General features: G+C 42.2%; 2 protein-coding genes across 6 annotated transcripts in view; one reads left to right on the top strand and one right to left on the bottom strand.

The window, feature by feature from the left end:
* The first annotated feature begins 1,088 nt into the window (after positions 1-1,088).
* LOC149350715 (protein IMPACT-B-like) lies at positions 1,089-9,401 on the top strand. Its single transcript, XM_089579828.1, has 9 exons — positions 1,089-1,374; positions 1,515-1,637; positions 1,715-1,767; positions 1,935-1,997; positions 2,333-2,499; positions 4,083-4,186; positions 7,343-7,416; positions 7,493-7,586; positions 8,577-9,401. The coding sequence occupies exons 1-9, from the start codon at positions 1,324-1,326 to the stop codon at positions 8,772-8,774; spliced, it is 927 nt and encodes a 308-aa protein (XP_089435954.1). The 5' UTR covers positions 1,089-1,323; the 3' UTR covers positions 8,775-9,401.
* A 3,866-nt stretch (positions 9,402-13,267) lies between these two features.
* Sirt4 (NAD-dependent protein deacylase sirtuin-4) overlaps positions 13,268-17,862 on the bottom strand; it is a 28,781-nt gene continuing 24,186 nt past the window's right edge. For 3 of the 5 annotated variants that reach the window (XM_089579830.1, XM_089579832.1, XM_089579831.1), the window contains exons 8-9: positions 17,180-17,295; positions 13,268-14,638 (exon numbers count right to left, since the gene is read on the bottom strand). In XM_089579830.1, coding sequence (XP_089435956.1) covers positions 14,584-14,638; positions 17,180-17,295 — 171 coding nt within the window. In that variant the 3' untranslated portion in view covers positions 13,268-14,583. The remainder of the gene's footprint in view (positions 14,639-17,179; positions 17,296-17,862) is intronic. The other 2 variants (XR_016290416.1, XM_089579833.1) reach the window with 2 other exon arrangements.

Below are 17,862 nucleotides of genomic sequence, written 5' to 3' on the forward strand. Positions count from 1 at the left end.
GTTCGAGTTTCGCAAGAAAAGTTGCGCGGTTTAGTCTGTCAAATGCTTTAGATAAAGTAAGTAACCTGCTTTCAAAATTATTTCATATTATTTATTTTAATTGAAGAAGTGCTTGAGTAGTGGACCTTCCAGATCGAAACCCGCGTTGTGCATTAGACAGAATTGAATATTTCTCACAAAACATGGTTATTCTAGAAAATATTACCTTTTCGGCTTATCTTGTAAGCAACAGGGGTATCTTGTAAACGACACGAGTTGAACAAGCAACGAACTTGTTGGCATGCTTCACAGGGCTGCCCTCGGACATCTTCCCCTCGCTGGCCTTCGCGATTCTTGAACATAAACCAGACATCTTGCAAGGTAAATTGGTAAACTGATTTTTGAGAAAAGGAAATGGCGCAGTATCTGTCTCACATATCTCGGTGGACACTTGAACCGCGCCGTAAGGAAAGGGAGGAAGGTGAGAATGAAAGAAGAAGAGAGAAAGAGGTGCCGTAGTGGAGGTCTCCGGAATAATAATTTCGACCACCTGGGGATCTTTCACGTGCACTGACATCGCACAGCACACGGGCGCCTTTTGCGTTTCGTCTCCATCGAAACGCGGCCGCCGCGGTCGGGTTCGAACCCGGGTACTCCGGCTCGGTAGACGAGCGCCCACTGAGCCACCGCGGCGGGTCTTGCAAGGTGCAGAAAAGATTGCCGTCATGCCGTGCCATTATGCCACTTCTTCAGGTTATGCGAGATACTGTGAAGATAGGGCACTACTTCAACCTTCTTCCTCTAACATTTCCCAAATCTCGCCAATTTTCTGCAGCATCGACTCGCCAACTGAGGAGCAGCGCTCCGCGCGACATCAGCGCGCTTTGGAGCCAGTTCCCAGCGGCGCTTTTCTAAGTTGACTAGCCCGAACCAACACTACGCAACACTGTAAGTACACTATCTAGAATTTAATTTACTTCATCGTGTCATCTTCGTTTTAAAATAAAAATTCACAAAGAAAAATTAGGTGTTATTAAAGTTTTGCATTACATAACTCTGGAACCGAAAGTCCTAAGCCAGCGTAAGGGACATGGAGATCATCGCTTCCCACGCTTCCGACGCGTGCACGCAACTTTTACGCAAGCAGCAGAAGCGCAAAAGTTTCAGTTTTCTGTTTTCAGTTGCGCGTTCCAGTGTCGTGTGGAGTCCTGCAGACGGTACAGTCAGTACAGTCTTATGGATAGATTGACCCGCGCTCGAAACCTTTCTGATTGTTAAGAGTCACGACGCTCTTACAGCGCACGCTGTCAAAGTCCGCCATCAGTGGCGTGTTTACTTTCGGAAATGTCGCAAGGAATGGACCAAATCATTGCTGCAGATAACGTTTCGTCTCAGGTAAGAGATTCTCACCTGCGCAAAATCAAGTGCTGTAACTGTCAGCTGTGCTTTGGAAACTGCGCGAAAGAACCGATGCGTAATAATGTCGGTTGAAATAAAGTTCTGATTTCTGTGATTTTCACGTGTACATGTTTCAGGCTGACGAAATAGAGGCACTGAGCGCAATATACCAAGATGATTGGAAGGTTGAAGATGCTGCGAAACGGGTCTACAAGATAGAATTGTGCAGCGAAGACAACGGTGACAAGCTGAGCTTCCAGGTATTTATATAATTATATAGTTTCCAGGTAGCCGAGTTTCCATAATATTTTTTCTTCATGGTTGTTTTAAATGCCAGGTTACGTTACCACCAGAGTATCCTTCAGAAGCACCACCGTTCTACGAAATAAGGTAAGCGCATGGAAGTTTACTGCAGTAAAATTACATGCGTGTTACGTTGATATAGCTGCATGGTAGTACATGCTGTTCAAAACTCAGCTGGCAACGCCGTTACGAACAGTTTAATGTAGGCGCCGTGTACTGTCGTGTCATTTTTACCTGTACTTGTGCTTTTTCAGCGCGCCGTGGATGAGCCAAGAGAGAAAGGCAAGGCTGTTGGCTGCCTTGGATGACCATTTTTAGTATGTTGCCATTTAGAGTACTGTTTTGCAATCGTATTAGTGTGCATGTGTACATAAGTGCTGCAACATGCAAAATTCGCTGTGCTGTTTACACTGGGGAGTGAGTGAGCGTCTCACAACTGCTGTGCTGGGGTAGTTGCATGCTTCAGGCTTCTCTTTTATGGAGTGTGGTGCCTTGAAAATATATTTGTACAGTTTGAATCTGGTGAAACTCATTTTGTGCTTTCTTCTCTTTCTGTGTGTGTCCTGTTTACCCCTGTATGTGTGCTTTGGTGGCATTCGGGAAGCCCCCGGTCACAATTTGAGCGTCTAGTGTTTCCTCATCTTCTTCACAGCAATCACATTGGTGAAAATATCATCTACGACTGGATCGAGATTGCTCGCCAAGAAGTGCGTGAAGGTCTTGTTGAGAGGAGATCATCGTATGCCAGTGATGATGAAACACCGGAAATGGTAGAATCATTAGATCTGCTGACGATGGAGCCAGACATTCCATCTCCTGGTACGGTTTAAACTTTTGTTTCTGTAGAGTAAACCAGCAGCACTGGGTTTAGCTCTCCAGCATAGGGAGAGCCCACTTTTATGAACTTGCAGTAATTACTAGCGCATTTTTAGTGGCGCCATTAGCATCCTCCTTTGTTGAAACATTCTGGTAATTTGCTGAAGTATGTGCTTGCTTTGAAGGTGGCTTGATTTTTCAAGTGCCAGTGCATTCCACTATGCAGTGCAGCCACCTCATAACTCGTTTAACAACTGCAGACAAAATAGAGGACACTACTTTAATGGCGCAAATTTACATGTGCATCTCGCCGTATTATGATGCAGCTAGGATTTGAAGCGAGTTGAATTTTTGGTGGCATCTTCCAAGCCCATGCATTAGTTGTATGTAGTAAGCCAGATATTAAAAAAAATTGATTTGAAAATGCAGTTGGTGATTTAGGACTTACAGATTCTTGGCAGTAACATTTTCAGTCATAAGATGCATTCAAATTTCCAAATTGTGAAGGGCATGGAACCAGCTGTGATTTGCAACCAAGGAGCATCTCTACAGTATACCAATGTTCACCCTTGTAGATGGGTCACTTTCTGGAATTGTCTGTTCGGAATGAGAGTTGTCGGTCGTGACATTACCAGCAACAAGAAGCCAGACATAAAACTACCTCCACATGACTTCTGAGATGCCAGTAATTGATTTAGCGGTTTTACAACTCTCGCCACAAGGCTGGAAAATTGAGCAGCATGTGACCATCCTGCGCCTGACACTTATAGACCAAAATGGTCACAAAACCTTCGTGGCTCGCAGGTGTGAATGTGCCAACGTACTTTGTCACATTGACTGTGTTACTGACAACAGCTTTAGAGTATTGGGGTCTTAAGGAAGCACTTCTGCTTGTGCTGTTCATTTGCTGCTTTGAGGCCATTCAAATTGCACTGTTTGAATTCAAACACTTAGATATGAAACTGCATTACCATTTACAGAAAGACCTTGCAATTCTTGTCAGCTACTTCACTGTCAGCCTCACTGCTATGTCTTGAAACTATGCTAGGCCTGAGGTAGACTGGCATAGAACTCAAAACTGTGAATCTATGCTCATGAAAGAAGCAAGGAAACTCAGTAGTGGTAATATGGCAAGTCTGGCAGTTGTCGGAACCAGTATGGCAATGGCTGTCTGCTGTGCTATGTTTATATGAGACTAAGAAATTTTCAGGTTATGTGCTTGCATCGTCATAAGTAGCGACTAGTGGCATATGTCAGATAACTTTTCTTGGGTCTTGAATCAAAAACGACATGCTATGCTTAAAGCTAAAGCATGAAGCTAGAAAAGAAAGCACTTTGTGTCCGTACTTTGTTAATAAATTCCTTGTACTGCTGGAAGGGACATTCTCATTGAGGTGTGAGAGATCTTGTTACAGAGACACTTCATTAGGTAACAAACTTTCTGCAACAGGCATCTCGAGTTCTACTGTTTACACATATCGGGTAATGCATTTAAGCGACTAAAACCTTTTATCATGAACCATGTGCTAATACATAACCGCAGATAGATAAATTTCTCAAGGTTTGCTTTCATTGCTTTATTTCAGCCATAGATTTCAGAGGGAGCTTGAATATCTTTCACGGTGACATACTGGAGGATCGTAGAAGTGTATTTCAGGCTCACCTTGCTGAGGTCCATGCAGTGAGAGAGGTGCGTAATATGCTAGTGCATAATATTTGGTAATTTTGCATGCTACTCTAAAAGTGAGCTTGGCATTACTGCAAATTAAGTGAGTGGTCTTTCATGCATTACATTTTCTGTAGGGACACTATGCCCTTGTTTTTGCAGTAAACTCAACATGCAGCTTGGCATGCAAACTGCACATGATTATTGTAGATTTGGCTGCATTTTCAGACATGGCGCAGTGCATTTGTGCGACTGAGCCTCCTGCTAGCAAAATTGTAAGTTGAAAAGACAAGAAGAGCTAGCTTGCATGCAAGTTGGTCTAAGCATGGGCTGACTTCTGTTTTACTTCTCTTCTGTAATTAGTGTGGGGATCAAGCTTGATCTGCACTTATGTGGTCATGGTAGATTCAAGGCCTGTCTATTTTTCTACCGGCTCCAGTGTTTTAGTTACTGAGTAAGCTTTTTGTAGGCTTTCTGTTATTTCTGTGCGAAGTGGAATATTTTATGTATAGCATATACTGCAGCCATTTGAAGTTGTTTTGACCTGTTGTTCTTGGTAATTGACCCGAAAGATGTGGGTTCAATCCTGGCCGGGGCGGTCATGTTTCAATGGAGGCAAAATGCTAGAGGCCTGTCTACTGTGTGATGTCAGTGCATGTTAAAGAACCCCAGGTGGTGTAAATTTCTGGAGCCCTTCACTACGACGTCCCTCATAGCCCGAGTTGCTCTGGGACGTTAAACCCCCCATAAACCAAACCGATCTGATTGCACAGGTATATTCAGTTGGGCTTCTTCAACCGTGTTTCTAATAAATCTAAATTAAGCACATGTTGTAGCTTGAAAGTGAGGCTGGGTCATTGCTGGCCCGATTTTTGCTATGTAATTCCATCCGAAAGTGATCCAGAAATAGCTGTCATATGACAGTTTTTCCCATCAATAAGTTAGAAAGACAATTGCTCGGTTGCTATTTCTTACAAGTAGGTAGATTGACCTGGTGGCTTAACTTAATTTTATTTCAAATATTGCCATGTAAAAAGCAAATCTTTCACTTAAGGGGGAAGCCTGGTCTTGAAAAAAAAAATTTTTATTAATGATGCCACAGTTAAGAAATCTTCAGAGAATATGTATTTTTGTGTGCTGATTCTAAATATGTCATTTAATTTCATGTAAAACACTTCCTTGGGCACTTATGTAATTTTTATGCATGTATTTTGTGAAGAGCTTTGAAAAAAATTCTTGCAGGAAACTTGCTGAAATGTATGCCGCGTTGGGTTCTCTTGACACCGAGGAATGCAATAAGGGTAGAATTGTCTTCCTGGCTATCGTAGAACTTGAATAATATGGTACTGAAGGTGCCACTTCAGAAACAGGAATACACAATTTTCTTCTCATTTCTGAGGCGACAACTTCAAAACCCTATAACTTAAGTTCTATGATAGGCAGGAAGACAATTTTACCCTTATTGCATTCGTTGGCATCAAGAGAACCCAATAGCATACATTTCAGCGAGTTTCCCACAAGAAATTTTCTTCAAAGCTCTTTGCAAAATAGTTGCATAAAACTTGCATAAGTGCTCAAGCAATTGTTTTGCATGAAATTAAATGACATGTCTAGAATTGGTGCACAAAAATACATGTTCCCTGAAAATTTTATAACTATGACCAGATTAACAAAATTTTCTTTTGAAGGACAGGCGCCCGCCTTAAGGTTCACAAATTTGTATATCTTTTTCAGAAAAATACATTCTCTGTAGTGTCAGTGTGAAAACTTTCATTACTGTTTTCTTAATGTGTCAGGTTTTTGTCAGGTTTTCTGACCACCAAGAATGCCCTTGGTGGTCAGAAAAATCCAAAGTAAATGGCACAGAGAACGTTAACAATTCACCTAATCATAAGGCAAAATTCAAAGGGATATTATAAAGGAATTTTTTCATCTAGTCTAGAGGAAGTTCTAGTCCGTGGTCTTTGTGCGCAAATATCAAGAAGCCAACATGTGTAAGAGTCGGTAATTGTAGGTGGATCAAAAGTGGTGACCCTTTGCTTCTAACAACAAAAAACACACTAAGCAAGTAATTCAAGTGAAGGTGGCTCAAAGCCACACCAAGTTCTGGTGTTCTGAGCATTGCATGCAGTGACATTGAACTTCAAAGGAGACTGTTGTATGTTGCACAGAGCTTTCCAGAAAGGTAGTGCTAATCTGAGAAAGACTGACACATGCCTGGGTAAAACTACAATGTGGTCAGTACTCATGGAGTAAAACTCACTTGTAAGATTGCATTTGAAGCAAAGCAAGTGCATGCCTTAGGCACTCTTCCTGGTGTAAAATGCACTGTGCGAAAAGCCATGTTTGTATTAGAGCCCTTCAAATAGGGAAGAATATGGATATAGTTCTGCACTAACTTTTAAGTAAGGAAATCCAGAAATGCTGATGACAGAGTAGACAGTACTGTTTTCTTTTACACCAAGTTTGTGTTGATGTAAATCCAGAAAGCAATTTCTTTCATTTAAAAATACCTTTTTCAAACTTAGCGCATGGTTAGCTGTGGTGGCAAGCACATGACAGCGATTTAGGTTCTTGCTCAGACAACCAAGGGCAGTTTTTGGTCCTCAAAAACCAGATTTTTGGGGAAAATGGATATTTATATTTTACATCAACTCTACTGGGTATATTAAAACAATTTCAAAACATAGCTGTCTTGTGTGCCTGTCGGGCAGTATAATTTGTGTGCTTGAAGTTTTCGACACTGTATGGAAAAAAAAAATTAAAATTTTTAATATTTAGTCCTGATCGTTATGTAACACGACTGCTTTTCATATGGCAGCATTTGAAATAAAATGTAGTTGAACAGCTGAATCAGCCTATTTTCTTGCAAGAAATGCCATTAGAATGATTCTATCATGCATTTTTTGGGGGGAAAAACAGCGCATGACAGGCCTTGTACTGGCTGTCATGAAAAGTGAAAAGCCTTCGAAATAACCAGTAAGTTTTGAATGGCAAAAACAAACCAGGAAACTCCATTTTGCAGCACTGCCAAAAACAATTTTTTCATGTTAAATACTTCATGTTCTAGAAAAAAACACTGGATTACTTGGCGTGAAATGACCCTGCTGCTTTTCATATCGCATTACTGGTCTGCAAACCTCCTTTTTTGTGACAATGCGCCTGTTAAACTTTTCATAGGTTGAACAAGTCCTGAATCAATTGAAGACAAACAAAAAAATAGCAGAAGCCACCCACAACATTTGGGCTTATCGGTATGTAGACCTGTCTTTTCCTGCATTCTTGAAGACTTCTGTTGATGCTAATCATTTGCCCAATCTCCTTTCCTAGAATTATGCAAACAGAGCCCCGCACTGTTTTGTGCAAAGACAGTGAAGATGATGGAGAGACGTATGCAGGAAATCGCCTCCTTCATTTGTTGGACGTAAGTTCTGTTCTTGTGCTTTGCATCTGAAACAAGTATTCTGGTGTACAGCAAGTGGATTGTGGTTATGCAGATGCATGGCCTTCGGTACACGTTGCATTGTGGTAAAGGTATTGTGGTAAAGGTATTGTGGTAAAGGTAAAGGTATTGTGGTATATGTGCTTAATTTAACTATTGTCAAAAACACACACACGCACCTTATGCTGACGGTGCAGTAGTTTTCCAGCTGTCCGTCACACAGTACCACATGCACTTAAAGTCATAGACTTACATTACCTCACTCAATACTATCATTTGAGAGCAATTTCTGCTATGTCAAACGTTGATGGCAGCATATTCTTTATTTTGGTTCAGCTACACACTTTTAAGAATCTGCTTAAGTATGCTCTACTGCAAGGGTTTCTCTGACCGTTCACAAACGCAACCCTTGAGTTTCTTGAAATGGTTTTCAGTTCCCCAAGCATTAAACCGTTACACTCACGCATACTCACTTTATTTTGGGACTAACCATAGTGTAGTTGCTTATAACAAGTTGTTTCGCTCCAAAGCCAGTCATTATTAATTTAATTCGGCCATTTCTTGTGGGGGCTGTGCATATGCGTGTTTTTTCTTTTTTTTTTTGCATGCGTGTTGGGTGGGAAGGAGTGGAAGCTGAGACATGCAGGTTTCCTCAGAATTTGGCAGCCGTCGAGATTCTTCGCAGCTGAAGAGATTGAGGGCCTTTGCTCTAGTGCCACGCTTGAGTGGTTGCATCCCAGCGGCTCTTGGTGTGCTCCAGGCCTCACTTACAGCATTTTGCGTGTACAAACATTATTTTGGAATGGGATGCATGCTTATGGTAGCAGATGTGACATATCAAACATTGAATTCTGTTCTGTTTGGCGGGCCTGTGACATAGACCCGTCATTGCATCCCTGTCTGTTAAGACTCCCTTAGTGCCCCCCCCCCCCCCCCCCTTCTAAAACTGTTGCTTGTGCTCCACACCAACAGATTCTCGACGTGAAAAATGTTCTCATAATTGTCACTCGTTGGTATGGAGGCATTCATCTGGGCCCAGATCGCTTCAAGCACATCAACAAAGTGGCCAGAGATCTCCTTGAACAGCGTGGTTACATCAAAAAGGAAGTGCTGACGCCAGATTCCAAATCCAAGGCAAAGCAGAAGAAACCAAAGGGCAAGAAAACCTGAGAAGCATTTTTGAATCCATGCTTTCCCGAGTGAAAACTAGTGCCAAGCGTTACCACTGCCACGCTCTGCTGTTGAAAACAGACGCTACTTCGGAGAGATTGTCTTTTAAGATTGTCTTTTAAGATCCTTAATTGGTTCAATGTGTGCACCTTTGAAATTGCTGCAGTTCATCTAGGCCTTTTATTTTCTGGAGATTGAAGTCCCAAACTGAGCTACCTAGTCTTTCAGTAAAAATTTTCAGAGAAAGCGCCAATAATATTTATGTATGGATAATGAGCATCCTTAAACAGAATGTATGGGTTCAAGCAAATTAATATTTGAGCCCTCGTTAGGCACTTTTTGCAACATTAATGGCTTATGCAATTGTAAAACACTGACATGCAAGTAAGATGGGCACTTGTGCACAATGTCAATTTTGTGGCTTTCATGCCTGTAAGGCAGAGGCAGGAAATTGTTCACTGTGTGTACCAGTCACCACTGCAAGCGCAGTATCCTGCAACTCGGAATTGGTTGTGTGCATTTTCAACACATAGTGCATGGTAAAACGTTTCAACTGTCAGCTTTTCTGCTATTCTGCACCTTAGACATGCAGTATAATTTTTCTCGGTAATTCTGTGGCAAAAACATGTTGCAACAAATTAGTAGGTTGTCGGGCAATAGGTGAAAGTGGTTGGTTGGTTTGGTTTACGGGGTTTAATGTCCCAAAGTGACTCGGGCTATGAGGGATGCCATAGTGAAGGGGTCCGGAAATTTCGGCCACCTGAGGTTCTTTAAAGGTGCACTGAAGAGGAATCTGAACTTGTCTTTTTTGCCGCGGGAACTCAATCTACAGGTTCCAAGCATTCTTAGAAACTTTGAATTATTGCTCTGTGCGGCCGATTTTCATAATTTAAATCGGATTAAATGTCCTGGCTCCCGCCTTTTTTTGAACTCGCCGCAGATGGTAGGAGGAGTCAACTAATGCATGGAGTGCCTTTCAGGCAGTCGCATGACGGCTTTGCTTTCGCTTTTATTTTGTTTTTGTTTGTTTGTTTCCATGAATAAATAGACCCAGTCGCAGACTACGTAGCCGCAAATTAGGCCCTCGGAAATAACGCGTGGACTCTTAGCTTTCGCTGGTTGCTACGTATCACTCCGCCGATGGCGGAGCGGCCAGCCACCACAGGACTGGGTGAGAGGTTAGTTGACTTCTTCTACTGTCTGCAGCGAGTTCAAAAAAAGGCAGGAGCCGGTATGTTTCATTTGATTTAAATTATGGAAATCGGACGCACTGGACAATAATTCGAAGTTTCTAAGAAAGCTCGGAACGTGTAGATCGAGTTCCCGCGGTAAAAAGATGAGTTCAGATTCCTCTTCAGTGCACCTTTAATGTGCACTGACATCGCACAGTACACGGGCCTCTAGAATCTCGTGTACTGTACGATGTCAGTGCACATTAAAAAACACCAGGTGGCCAAAATTTCCGGAGCCCTTCACTACGGCGCCCCTCATAGCCTGAGTCACTTTGGGACATTAAACCCCATAAACCAAACCAACCAACCACTTTCACCTCTTGCCCGACAACCTGCTACTTTGTTGCAACGTGTCCTTTGCCACAGAATTACCGAGAAAAATTATGCTCCATGCTTAAGGGGTGGAAATGCAGAAAAGCTGACAGTTGACCATGCACTAATAGGTGAAAGTTATTACTGTAAACATGTTTTATGTGCATTAAACCTGCATATGCAGAGCCCACATGTTATTAAATATGCCATATAGGGAACAAAAAAAAAAAGATGTCTGAAGCTCGCTCTAGTATTGAAAAAGGCATCCAAGATGTTCCATAACCAAACGAACTTGGGGATGGCTAAACCTCTCAAACATGTTTTGCCCGTGGAGGAATCTACTTTGTGATGGAAGTTTGGATGCTTGTCCACATGCGATTTTTCATTTTTCATCACTGAAATGTGTAGATTCTGCAGCCTCGCGACTAAAGGCGCACTAAAGAGGAATTTAACTCGTCTTTTTACCGCGAGAGCTTGATCTACACGTTCCGAGCATTCTCAGAATCTTTGAATTATTTTCCTGTGCGGCCAATTTCCCTAATTTAAAACGGATTAAACGTCCCGGCTCCCGCCTTTTTTGAACTCACCGCTGACTGTAGGAGGAGTCAACCAAGCATTCAGCCAGTCCCGTGGAGCGATACGTAGCGATCGGTGAAAGCAAAGAGTCCACGCATATTTTTATTTCCATGGGCCTAATTTGCAGCTATGTAGTCTGTGACTGAATCTATTTATTCACAGAAACGTAAAAAACAACATAAAAGCGAAAGCGAAGACTCCATGCGACTGCTTGACAGGCACTCCACGCATTTGTCGACTCCTCCTGCCGTCAGCAGTGAGTTCAAGAAAGAGCGGGAGCTGAGACGTTTCATCCGATTTAAATTAGGGAAATCGGCCGCACAGGACAATAATTCGAAGTTTCTGAGAATGCTCGGGGAGCGTAGATCAAGTTCCCACGGTAAAAAAGACAAGTTCAGATTCCTCTTTAGTGCACCTTTAAGCAGAAAGTGATTGTACTTGCCAGCAATAGATGTGGCTTGTGTGATGGTTGTCGCTGGCTGCACCAAATTGGTGTTATGGCATGGTTTTTGAGGCACTCAGCTGCAGCACCTAACTCTGTGGGGATGGTAGAAAGAACTATAGAGAACATTGTGCCACAGCTGCCCTGTTACTTTACTGATTGAATTTGCAGGATTAATTGTAAACAGTGTGCATAAAATGCAGTAGGAAGTTGCTTTCTCTTTGATGCGATGAGGAATGTTAAACTGTTTTTTTCCTCTCTCACTTCTGGAGCAGGTTTTCTATAAAAGTAAACTAATGCCAGCAAGCCTGTGATGTCAAATTTTGTAACAATTTTATATTATGCAATATGCTATGAAAGTTCGAACCTTTTGTATTCCTTTGATACTGACTTCATGTACACTGCAATTCAAGGGAATATTACCTTCCTCATGCAACAGCCTAGCTCAAATGGTTTTTATATGGATTTACATATAGGTTTGGACGTATTCAGAAAAATGCAGATAACATTTTGCATTTTTTTGCAAGCTTGTACCTTTATCCCACCCATGCTGCTGCCAGTGTTAATAGATTTCTAGAGCAAGAGTACCTGCAGGGCTCTCCTCTTTAGTGAAATTTGACTACCCAAATGGGAAGGTAGCCTATGCTAATTTTAGGGGTCGTATTTTCCAACGTCTCGTTTTCTTCTCATTTATCGCTGTGTCATCGATCGTAGCTTCTCAGTGATGTAGGCTGCGGCAGACGACACCAGAAGAGAGGAGAATGAAATTAAACAGTGCAAAATACGGCCCCTAGTGTCATTGCGGTCAGACGTTGCTACTGTCTTGTACAGTGGACTACATAAAACAGCACTGTTCTCTTTAATCGTATGCTGTCAACAGCTTGACACAACTCTTATATTAGTCGTGGTGTAGCTAGCTTACCTGGGCCACTTGCAGGTACAGGGTCAGTCGAAAGTTCCAAGGCCACAAGGTCTGCTTTCAAGTGCTATAGTCGGGTAGTTACGACACTCCCGAAGCCGAAAATCTCTCTAGAGGATTGGAGAAGTATCATTGATACCTTTGCGGCTATCATAGGCGGCAGGATATGCCGCTGAAAAGCAGACCCTGTGGCCTGGAAGCTTCCGACCACCCCTGTACATCTACTTCGGTGCACTTTGTGGTAGCTCTTTTCAAGCCAATCATTAGTAGGCAGCATATCTACTCTCCTGTTGGCGTTTGTTTGTGATCTGAAGTTTAGACGCTGAAGTCATTGCTCATGCTCATGTCATGCTTGTCAAGCTGTCTGTGATCTGAAGTTTAGAGGCTATAGTCATTGCTCATGCTCATTGTTCATGTCATGCTTGCCAAGTCCTGTGAAGTGGTGCTTATATTTTGATGTGTTGAGTGCATCTTTAAACTTGTCCTCTGGTCATATGTTGTGCACTCAGTGTGATTCTTTGCATTACTTTACTTCACTGGTGGCCATTTAGTTGTGCATTTAGCTGTCCAAGCAGCACTCAGTGTGATTCTTTGCATTACTGTACTTCACTGGTGGCCATTTAGTTGTGCATATAGCTGTCCAAGCAGCACTCAAGTGTGATTCTTTGCATTACTGTACTTCACTGGTGGCCATTTAGTTGTGCATTAAGCTGTCCATGCAGCACTCAGTGCAATTCTTTGCATTACTGTACTTCACTGGTGGCCATTTAGTTGTGCATTAAGCTGTCCAAGCAGCACTCAGTGTGATTCTTTGCATTACTGTACTTCACTGGTGGCCATTTAGTTGTGCATATAGCTGTCCAAGCAGCACTCAGTGTGATTCTTTGCATTACTGTACTTCACTGGTGGCCATTTAGTTGTGCATTAAGCTGTCCAAGTCATGGTGAAGACATCTGAAAGGCCTTTGACTGTTTCAAGTGTGATAGCAGCAGAGATTGATGGACTGAACCACTGGCTTTAAAAAAGTATTTATTGTAGACAATCATCGAAAAAAAAAAAAAAGTGGGCTGCATACATTCCCAGCTGCATTTATTCCTAGCAGAAGAAAGAATGCTGATTAAAAAATGTAAATACAATATTGACGAAAATATTTTTCTGGATTCTGGTTGGGTGCTCGTGTAAATATGAACCAAAACCTATTAGCCGAACATGTAAATATGAACAGAAACCAACTAGTCAAATAGTAAGTGCTTTTAAATCATGTAAACAGGTTTGGCAAATGTGAATTTTGTTAGCAGTGCCCTCTCATTGTTTGATAAAAGTGAATAGTACTTGTGCTTAAGGGACACTGCTTAAATTTGATTTCTACAAAACAGACAAAACAATAAAGGCATCAAAAATGATCCCTTAGTGTGCTCATTTCACACACTAATTAATTTGCTCAATACCATCACCCTGTGCAGGTTCTAGATGCCTTTACACTGAATGTCTCAGCCTGTGCGTATAAAAACCTATCTGCACAGGTTAAAAATTATAAAAGCAAAAGACTTTATATGGTATTACCTCATGAACATTGATCTGTGCATTTGCATGAGAATAACTGTTTCCTCACTATAAAAAAATACTTGGTTCTGCCTTGCACAGCTAGCTTAAAATTAGCACATTCATGAAAATAGTTAGTTACATGTTGAAAAACTCTCAGCACAGCTCCCTTGTATGTCAAACTGCTGCTAATGCATTGTTGCCGCAAAATGAAATATCTATACCAAAATAGACCTGCCGACATCAGCTGCAGTACAGCTTAAAAACAAAAATGCTGACGTGACCAATGCTGGCCCATGAAAAATCAAGCTGGTGAATGGTTTGGCTTTTCTTTGCAAATGCCTTCATGATGTATCTGACCAAGACACATCAGTGATTTCCAGCCTGTGGTCCAAAGTGCAAATCCATGGCCCTTAAGCTAAACGGCAGCACCAATAATGGGTGTCTGCACAGTTGACGGCTGGCCTTAATTTTTCAATACAAGCTACTCCCATCAAGGCAGCTCCTAGTACTCCAGTGGAACACACAAAAAAGGAGCTTGCAAGCACGCAATATCTTTAAGTGTACAGTGATAGAGCTCTATATGTGGCAAATCTGAATCACAGTTGCCTTTCCCTCACTACAGCAGCAGATTTTTTGAAAAACAAGCCCTTAGTACACTTACAACTTGCACCTTAAAGCTTCCTTCCTGTGTGAACAAAAACTTCACAGCACATTGTCCATAACTGCACCTGCTCTTGCACTACTCTTCACGTACTGTGTCCTTGTGCGTAGATGCCAAAAGGCTTACAAGGCAAGAGCTTTGGGCAGTGTTGTCCCACAGGGCCCATCAAAATGAAACCTGGAGGGAAAAGAAAAAAACGAAGTTAAAAGGCAGGAAGCTGTCTTGCCACACTCATCACATTATTTAATGGAGGTACTACAACCAAAAGACTGAACAAATGATACCAGTTTTCCACTTTTCACATTGAGACTTCGTCAGTGTCATTTATGGGCGCCTGCCAAATTGGAAATAAACATAAAAAAAATTAACATCTATTATATGTTAAAAGTAAAAAGTTTGCAGCACAGGACACGGGAAATTGAAAGTATAAGACCTGACAGAAAATCTGTTATGTAAATACAAACAAAACAGTAGGTTGGCATATATCCTTTGTCAGTATACTTCCAAACTAGACGGGTAATGGTGCTTATAATAATCACCTCACTGTAGCTGTAGCGGTATGGCCTCTAACTCCGTTTCATGATAGCAGGCACCGCTGCCAAAGCTAGCGTGCCTGTTCGCACAGGCTAAAAGTCCGTGCCCAAAAAGTAGTTCGCCATACAACCAAAGTGAACACAAGCACGTTTCGTTGGGACAAACCTTACGTGCCGTGGCTGGCACCTCCTGGACTTAGTTTTACCTCTTGCCACAATTTCATCCTGCGACTCATCCGAGACTTCAAGAAGCAGGAATTACATGTGGCGATACGATACGCGGTTGGTAGGGCGAATCACTCTTACTCAATCCGCGCCCAAAAATTAGTTCACCCTCTGTGAAAAGTGCCTCACAGCTTCGACCGTGATTTTCATTGTTACCACTTCATTTTATACTGCTCTTTGTTTTCGTACAAATACTGAAGTCATATGATTTCGTGACCGCACTACTTCTGCAACCTCTGCAGCGCTGCCTGCTATGTATGAAATGGAGTATAGAAATGTGCATAGTGTACTGTCTCCACATTCCTCTCTATGGGGAGGAGTGTCAGCGCCACGAATGCATGCGTAAGTGGCACTGCAAGAAATCTGTGTGGTCGCAGCCCGATAGGCAGCTTCAGTACATTGTACGAATGCTATGGACATGGCAGGAGCTCTGTATACCATGTTTGCTTGATGTCATTTCTTCCAGCTGCTTTTAAGTGGAGTCCCCTTAAACTCATGCACTGCACTTTCTCTGATCGTGATGCCTGCATCGTGTGTGAAAACCAGGAGAGCACAACAAAATGAGTTTTGCGCCTGGATGCCAGAGTGACTACTCTTCATGCACAGTATTCTCCTTCAGGCCTCTAGAGGTATGGAAAGGCTGCAACGATGGGTCCGAAATATAAAATGTGACAGGGCACTGGATTGAGTCTTTTTAGAGGAATGGGTAAGAACACAGCAACCAGTAAGTGACATGGTATGAACAGACAGGTCAAGGCAGTGATAACCATGTGTATGTAAATAGGCAGCAACCAAGGGGAGCATGTATGCCACAAAGGCGATGAAACTATGAATACTGAAACAACCTGATCTGCAGTTACCAGGACAGATGCGACGTTTACCATAAAAGTGCAAGTGATTAAGCTCTCGTATAACATACCTGTTATATGTAAAAGCTTTGCACATTTTAGCAGATGGCACACTGACTTGTAACTACTTATGTTAGCCACAAATCAATCCGGCTCATTCTGAAAGAATAGTTACCTTAGTTATGTCTGAAAACATCAGAGCAGTAAAACGATTTTTTTTGGTAACCTGATGAAGCATTTACTGCCTGCAGTTACAGGCATAAACACGCAGTTATAATTCAGCACCCTGCACTGTCTGTTCTCACTGTGCCCTTCCTCTGTCTGTAGTTCCTTTAAAAGGCATGCAACAACAAACTCAACTCTGCACCCTCTTAAATAAAGCCAACTATGGACATTGTGAAAGACACACTGAACAACTGTTTCACTGAACGGTCCTTTAAAGTGATTGAAATCTTATGTCGTGTCCGAGCTAACCAGGGACGACACTGTGCTGACAGCAGTTTCAAGTGCTCTAAGTATACCCTAGAGCCTCTGCCTGAGATCAGACACCACCATCTCCAAAAGAAACAGCACAGCTCAGCTGGGATAAGACATGATGTTGGGCTAGTCGGTCCATGGTTAGGGCAAAACAGAACTGCGCGAAGACGACGGGACAAAAGAAGGCATGAATACACACACACAAAGCGCAGCTGGGATGGTTGTGCTTGCACCTCGAGGGGAATAGCAGTGAGCACTAAAAATAAAACTAAAACTAGCCCGACAACACGCTCTTCTGAACTGAAACTTTTACAGAGCTTTAGGTATTTTCATACCAGATGAAAGTTCATTTTGGTACAAACATCCAATTAGCATTTGCTTTCTGCTGCCCCAGAAATGGTGATGAGCCTGGGTGTCGTGCTGGATTTTAGCAGGTATAGTGCAAAACCTTTTCTGTGAGAAAGCTTACTTCAGAAGTGTTCACTCCCCACATCTGCTTTCATGAAAGAAGTCACCTTCACATGGGACAGATTTCTTAAGAAGACTGGAGGGGACAGAAGTTCACTGTTCATAATGGCCAGCTTAACTATTAGTGCAGTACCGATCAGTGTACCAAGTGTAATAGCTTGACGCACCCAAAATTTTCTGTACCCGGAGTAGATTCAAGGTTGAATTCTGCAACAGGAACACCTCGTGCAGCAACTTCAGGAGCAAACATTGCTGCAGGGTATACTACAGATGAAGTCCCAATCTGAAATGGCATCGGTGTTGACAAAATATAATTATATCCCTTTTCCTTAAAACTAATGCCACTGAATCACTGATTTGTACTATTGCATGCACATTTTGAACCCAAGTGGAAACTTGAAAAAAGAAAAAAAAAAAAGAAAACTCCAAATAAGCAAAATAACAGGCACATAACAGATTCATTTTGCAAAGCCAAATAAGCCAGCACTTGCACCATGTTGCTAAACCAGCAACTACGTTTGGAATTGATCTGCGGAAACTGTGCGTGCTAAGAGATTGCCGTATTTACTCATGTAATGAACCCACTTTTTTCTGTAAAAGTTATCAATTTGGGCGAGGGCTTGTTAAGCGGAGGGAAAAAATTGCCTAGATCTTTTTTTTTTTTGGGGGGGGGGGGGGGGGGGGGGGGGAGTCTAAATTTCATATACATCTGCCTGTCTGTCTGTCTGTCCGTGTGTCGGTCATCATCAAAAATTGCCTGGCGCTTAACTAAGGTTAAGCCTGGATATCTCGAAGTGAAAAGCTGCTGTGATCCACGATAAAAACACGCTTGCGGCAAACATCAAACGAT

Source organism: Amblyomma mixtum, chromosome 3, assembly GCF_055824585.1.
Source record: "Amblyomma mixtum isolate Tamu chromosome 3, ASM5582458v1, whole genome shotgun sequence".
Lineage (NCBI taxonomy): Eukaryota > Metazoa > Arthropoda > Arachnida > Ixodida > Ixodidae > Amblyomma > Amblyomma mixtum.

Excerpts from the sequence above, each read along its gene's own strand:
- LOC149350715 (XM_089579828.1), top strand. The coding sequence starts at position 1,324 with ATGTCGCAAGGAATGGACCAAATCATTGCTGCAGATAACGTTTCGTCT. Across the intron at positions 1,375-1,514 it reads CAGATAACGTTTCGTCTCAG|GCTGACGAAATAGAGGCACT; the intron begins GTAAGAGATTCT and ends TACATGTTTCAG. Across the intron at positions 1,998-2,332 it reads GCCTTGGATGACCATTTTTA|CAATCACATTGGTGAAAATA; the intron begins GTATGTTGCCAT and ends TCTTCTTCACAG.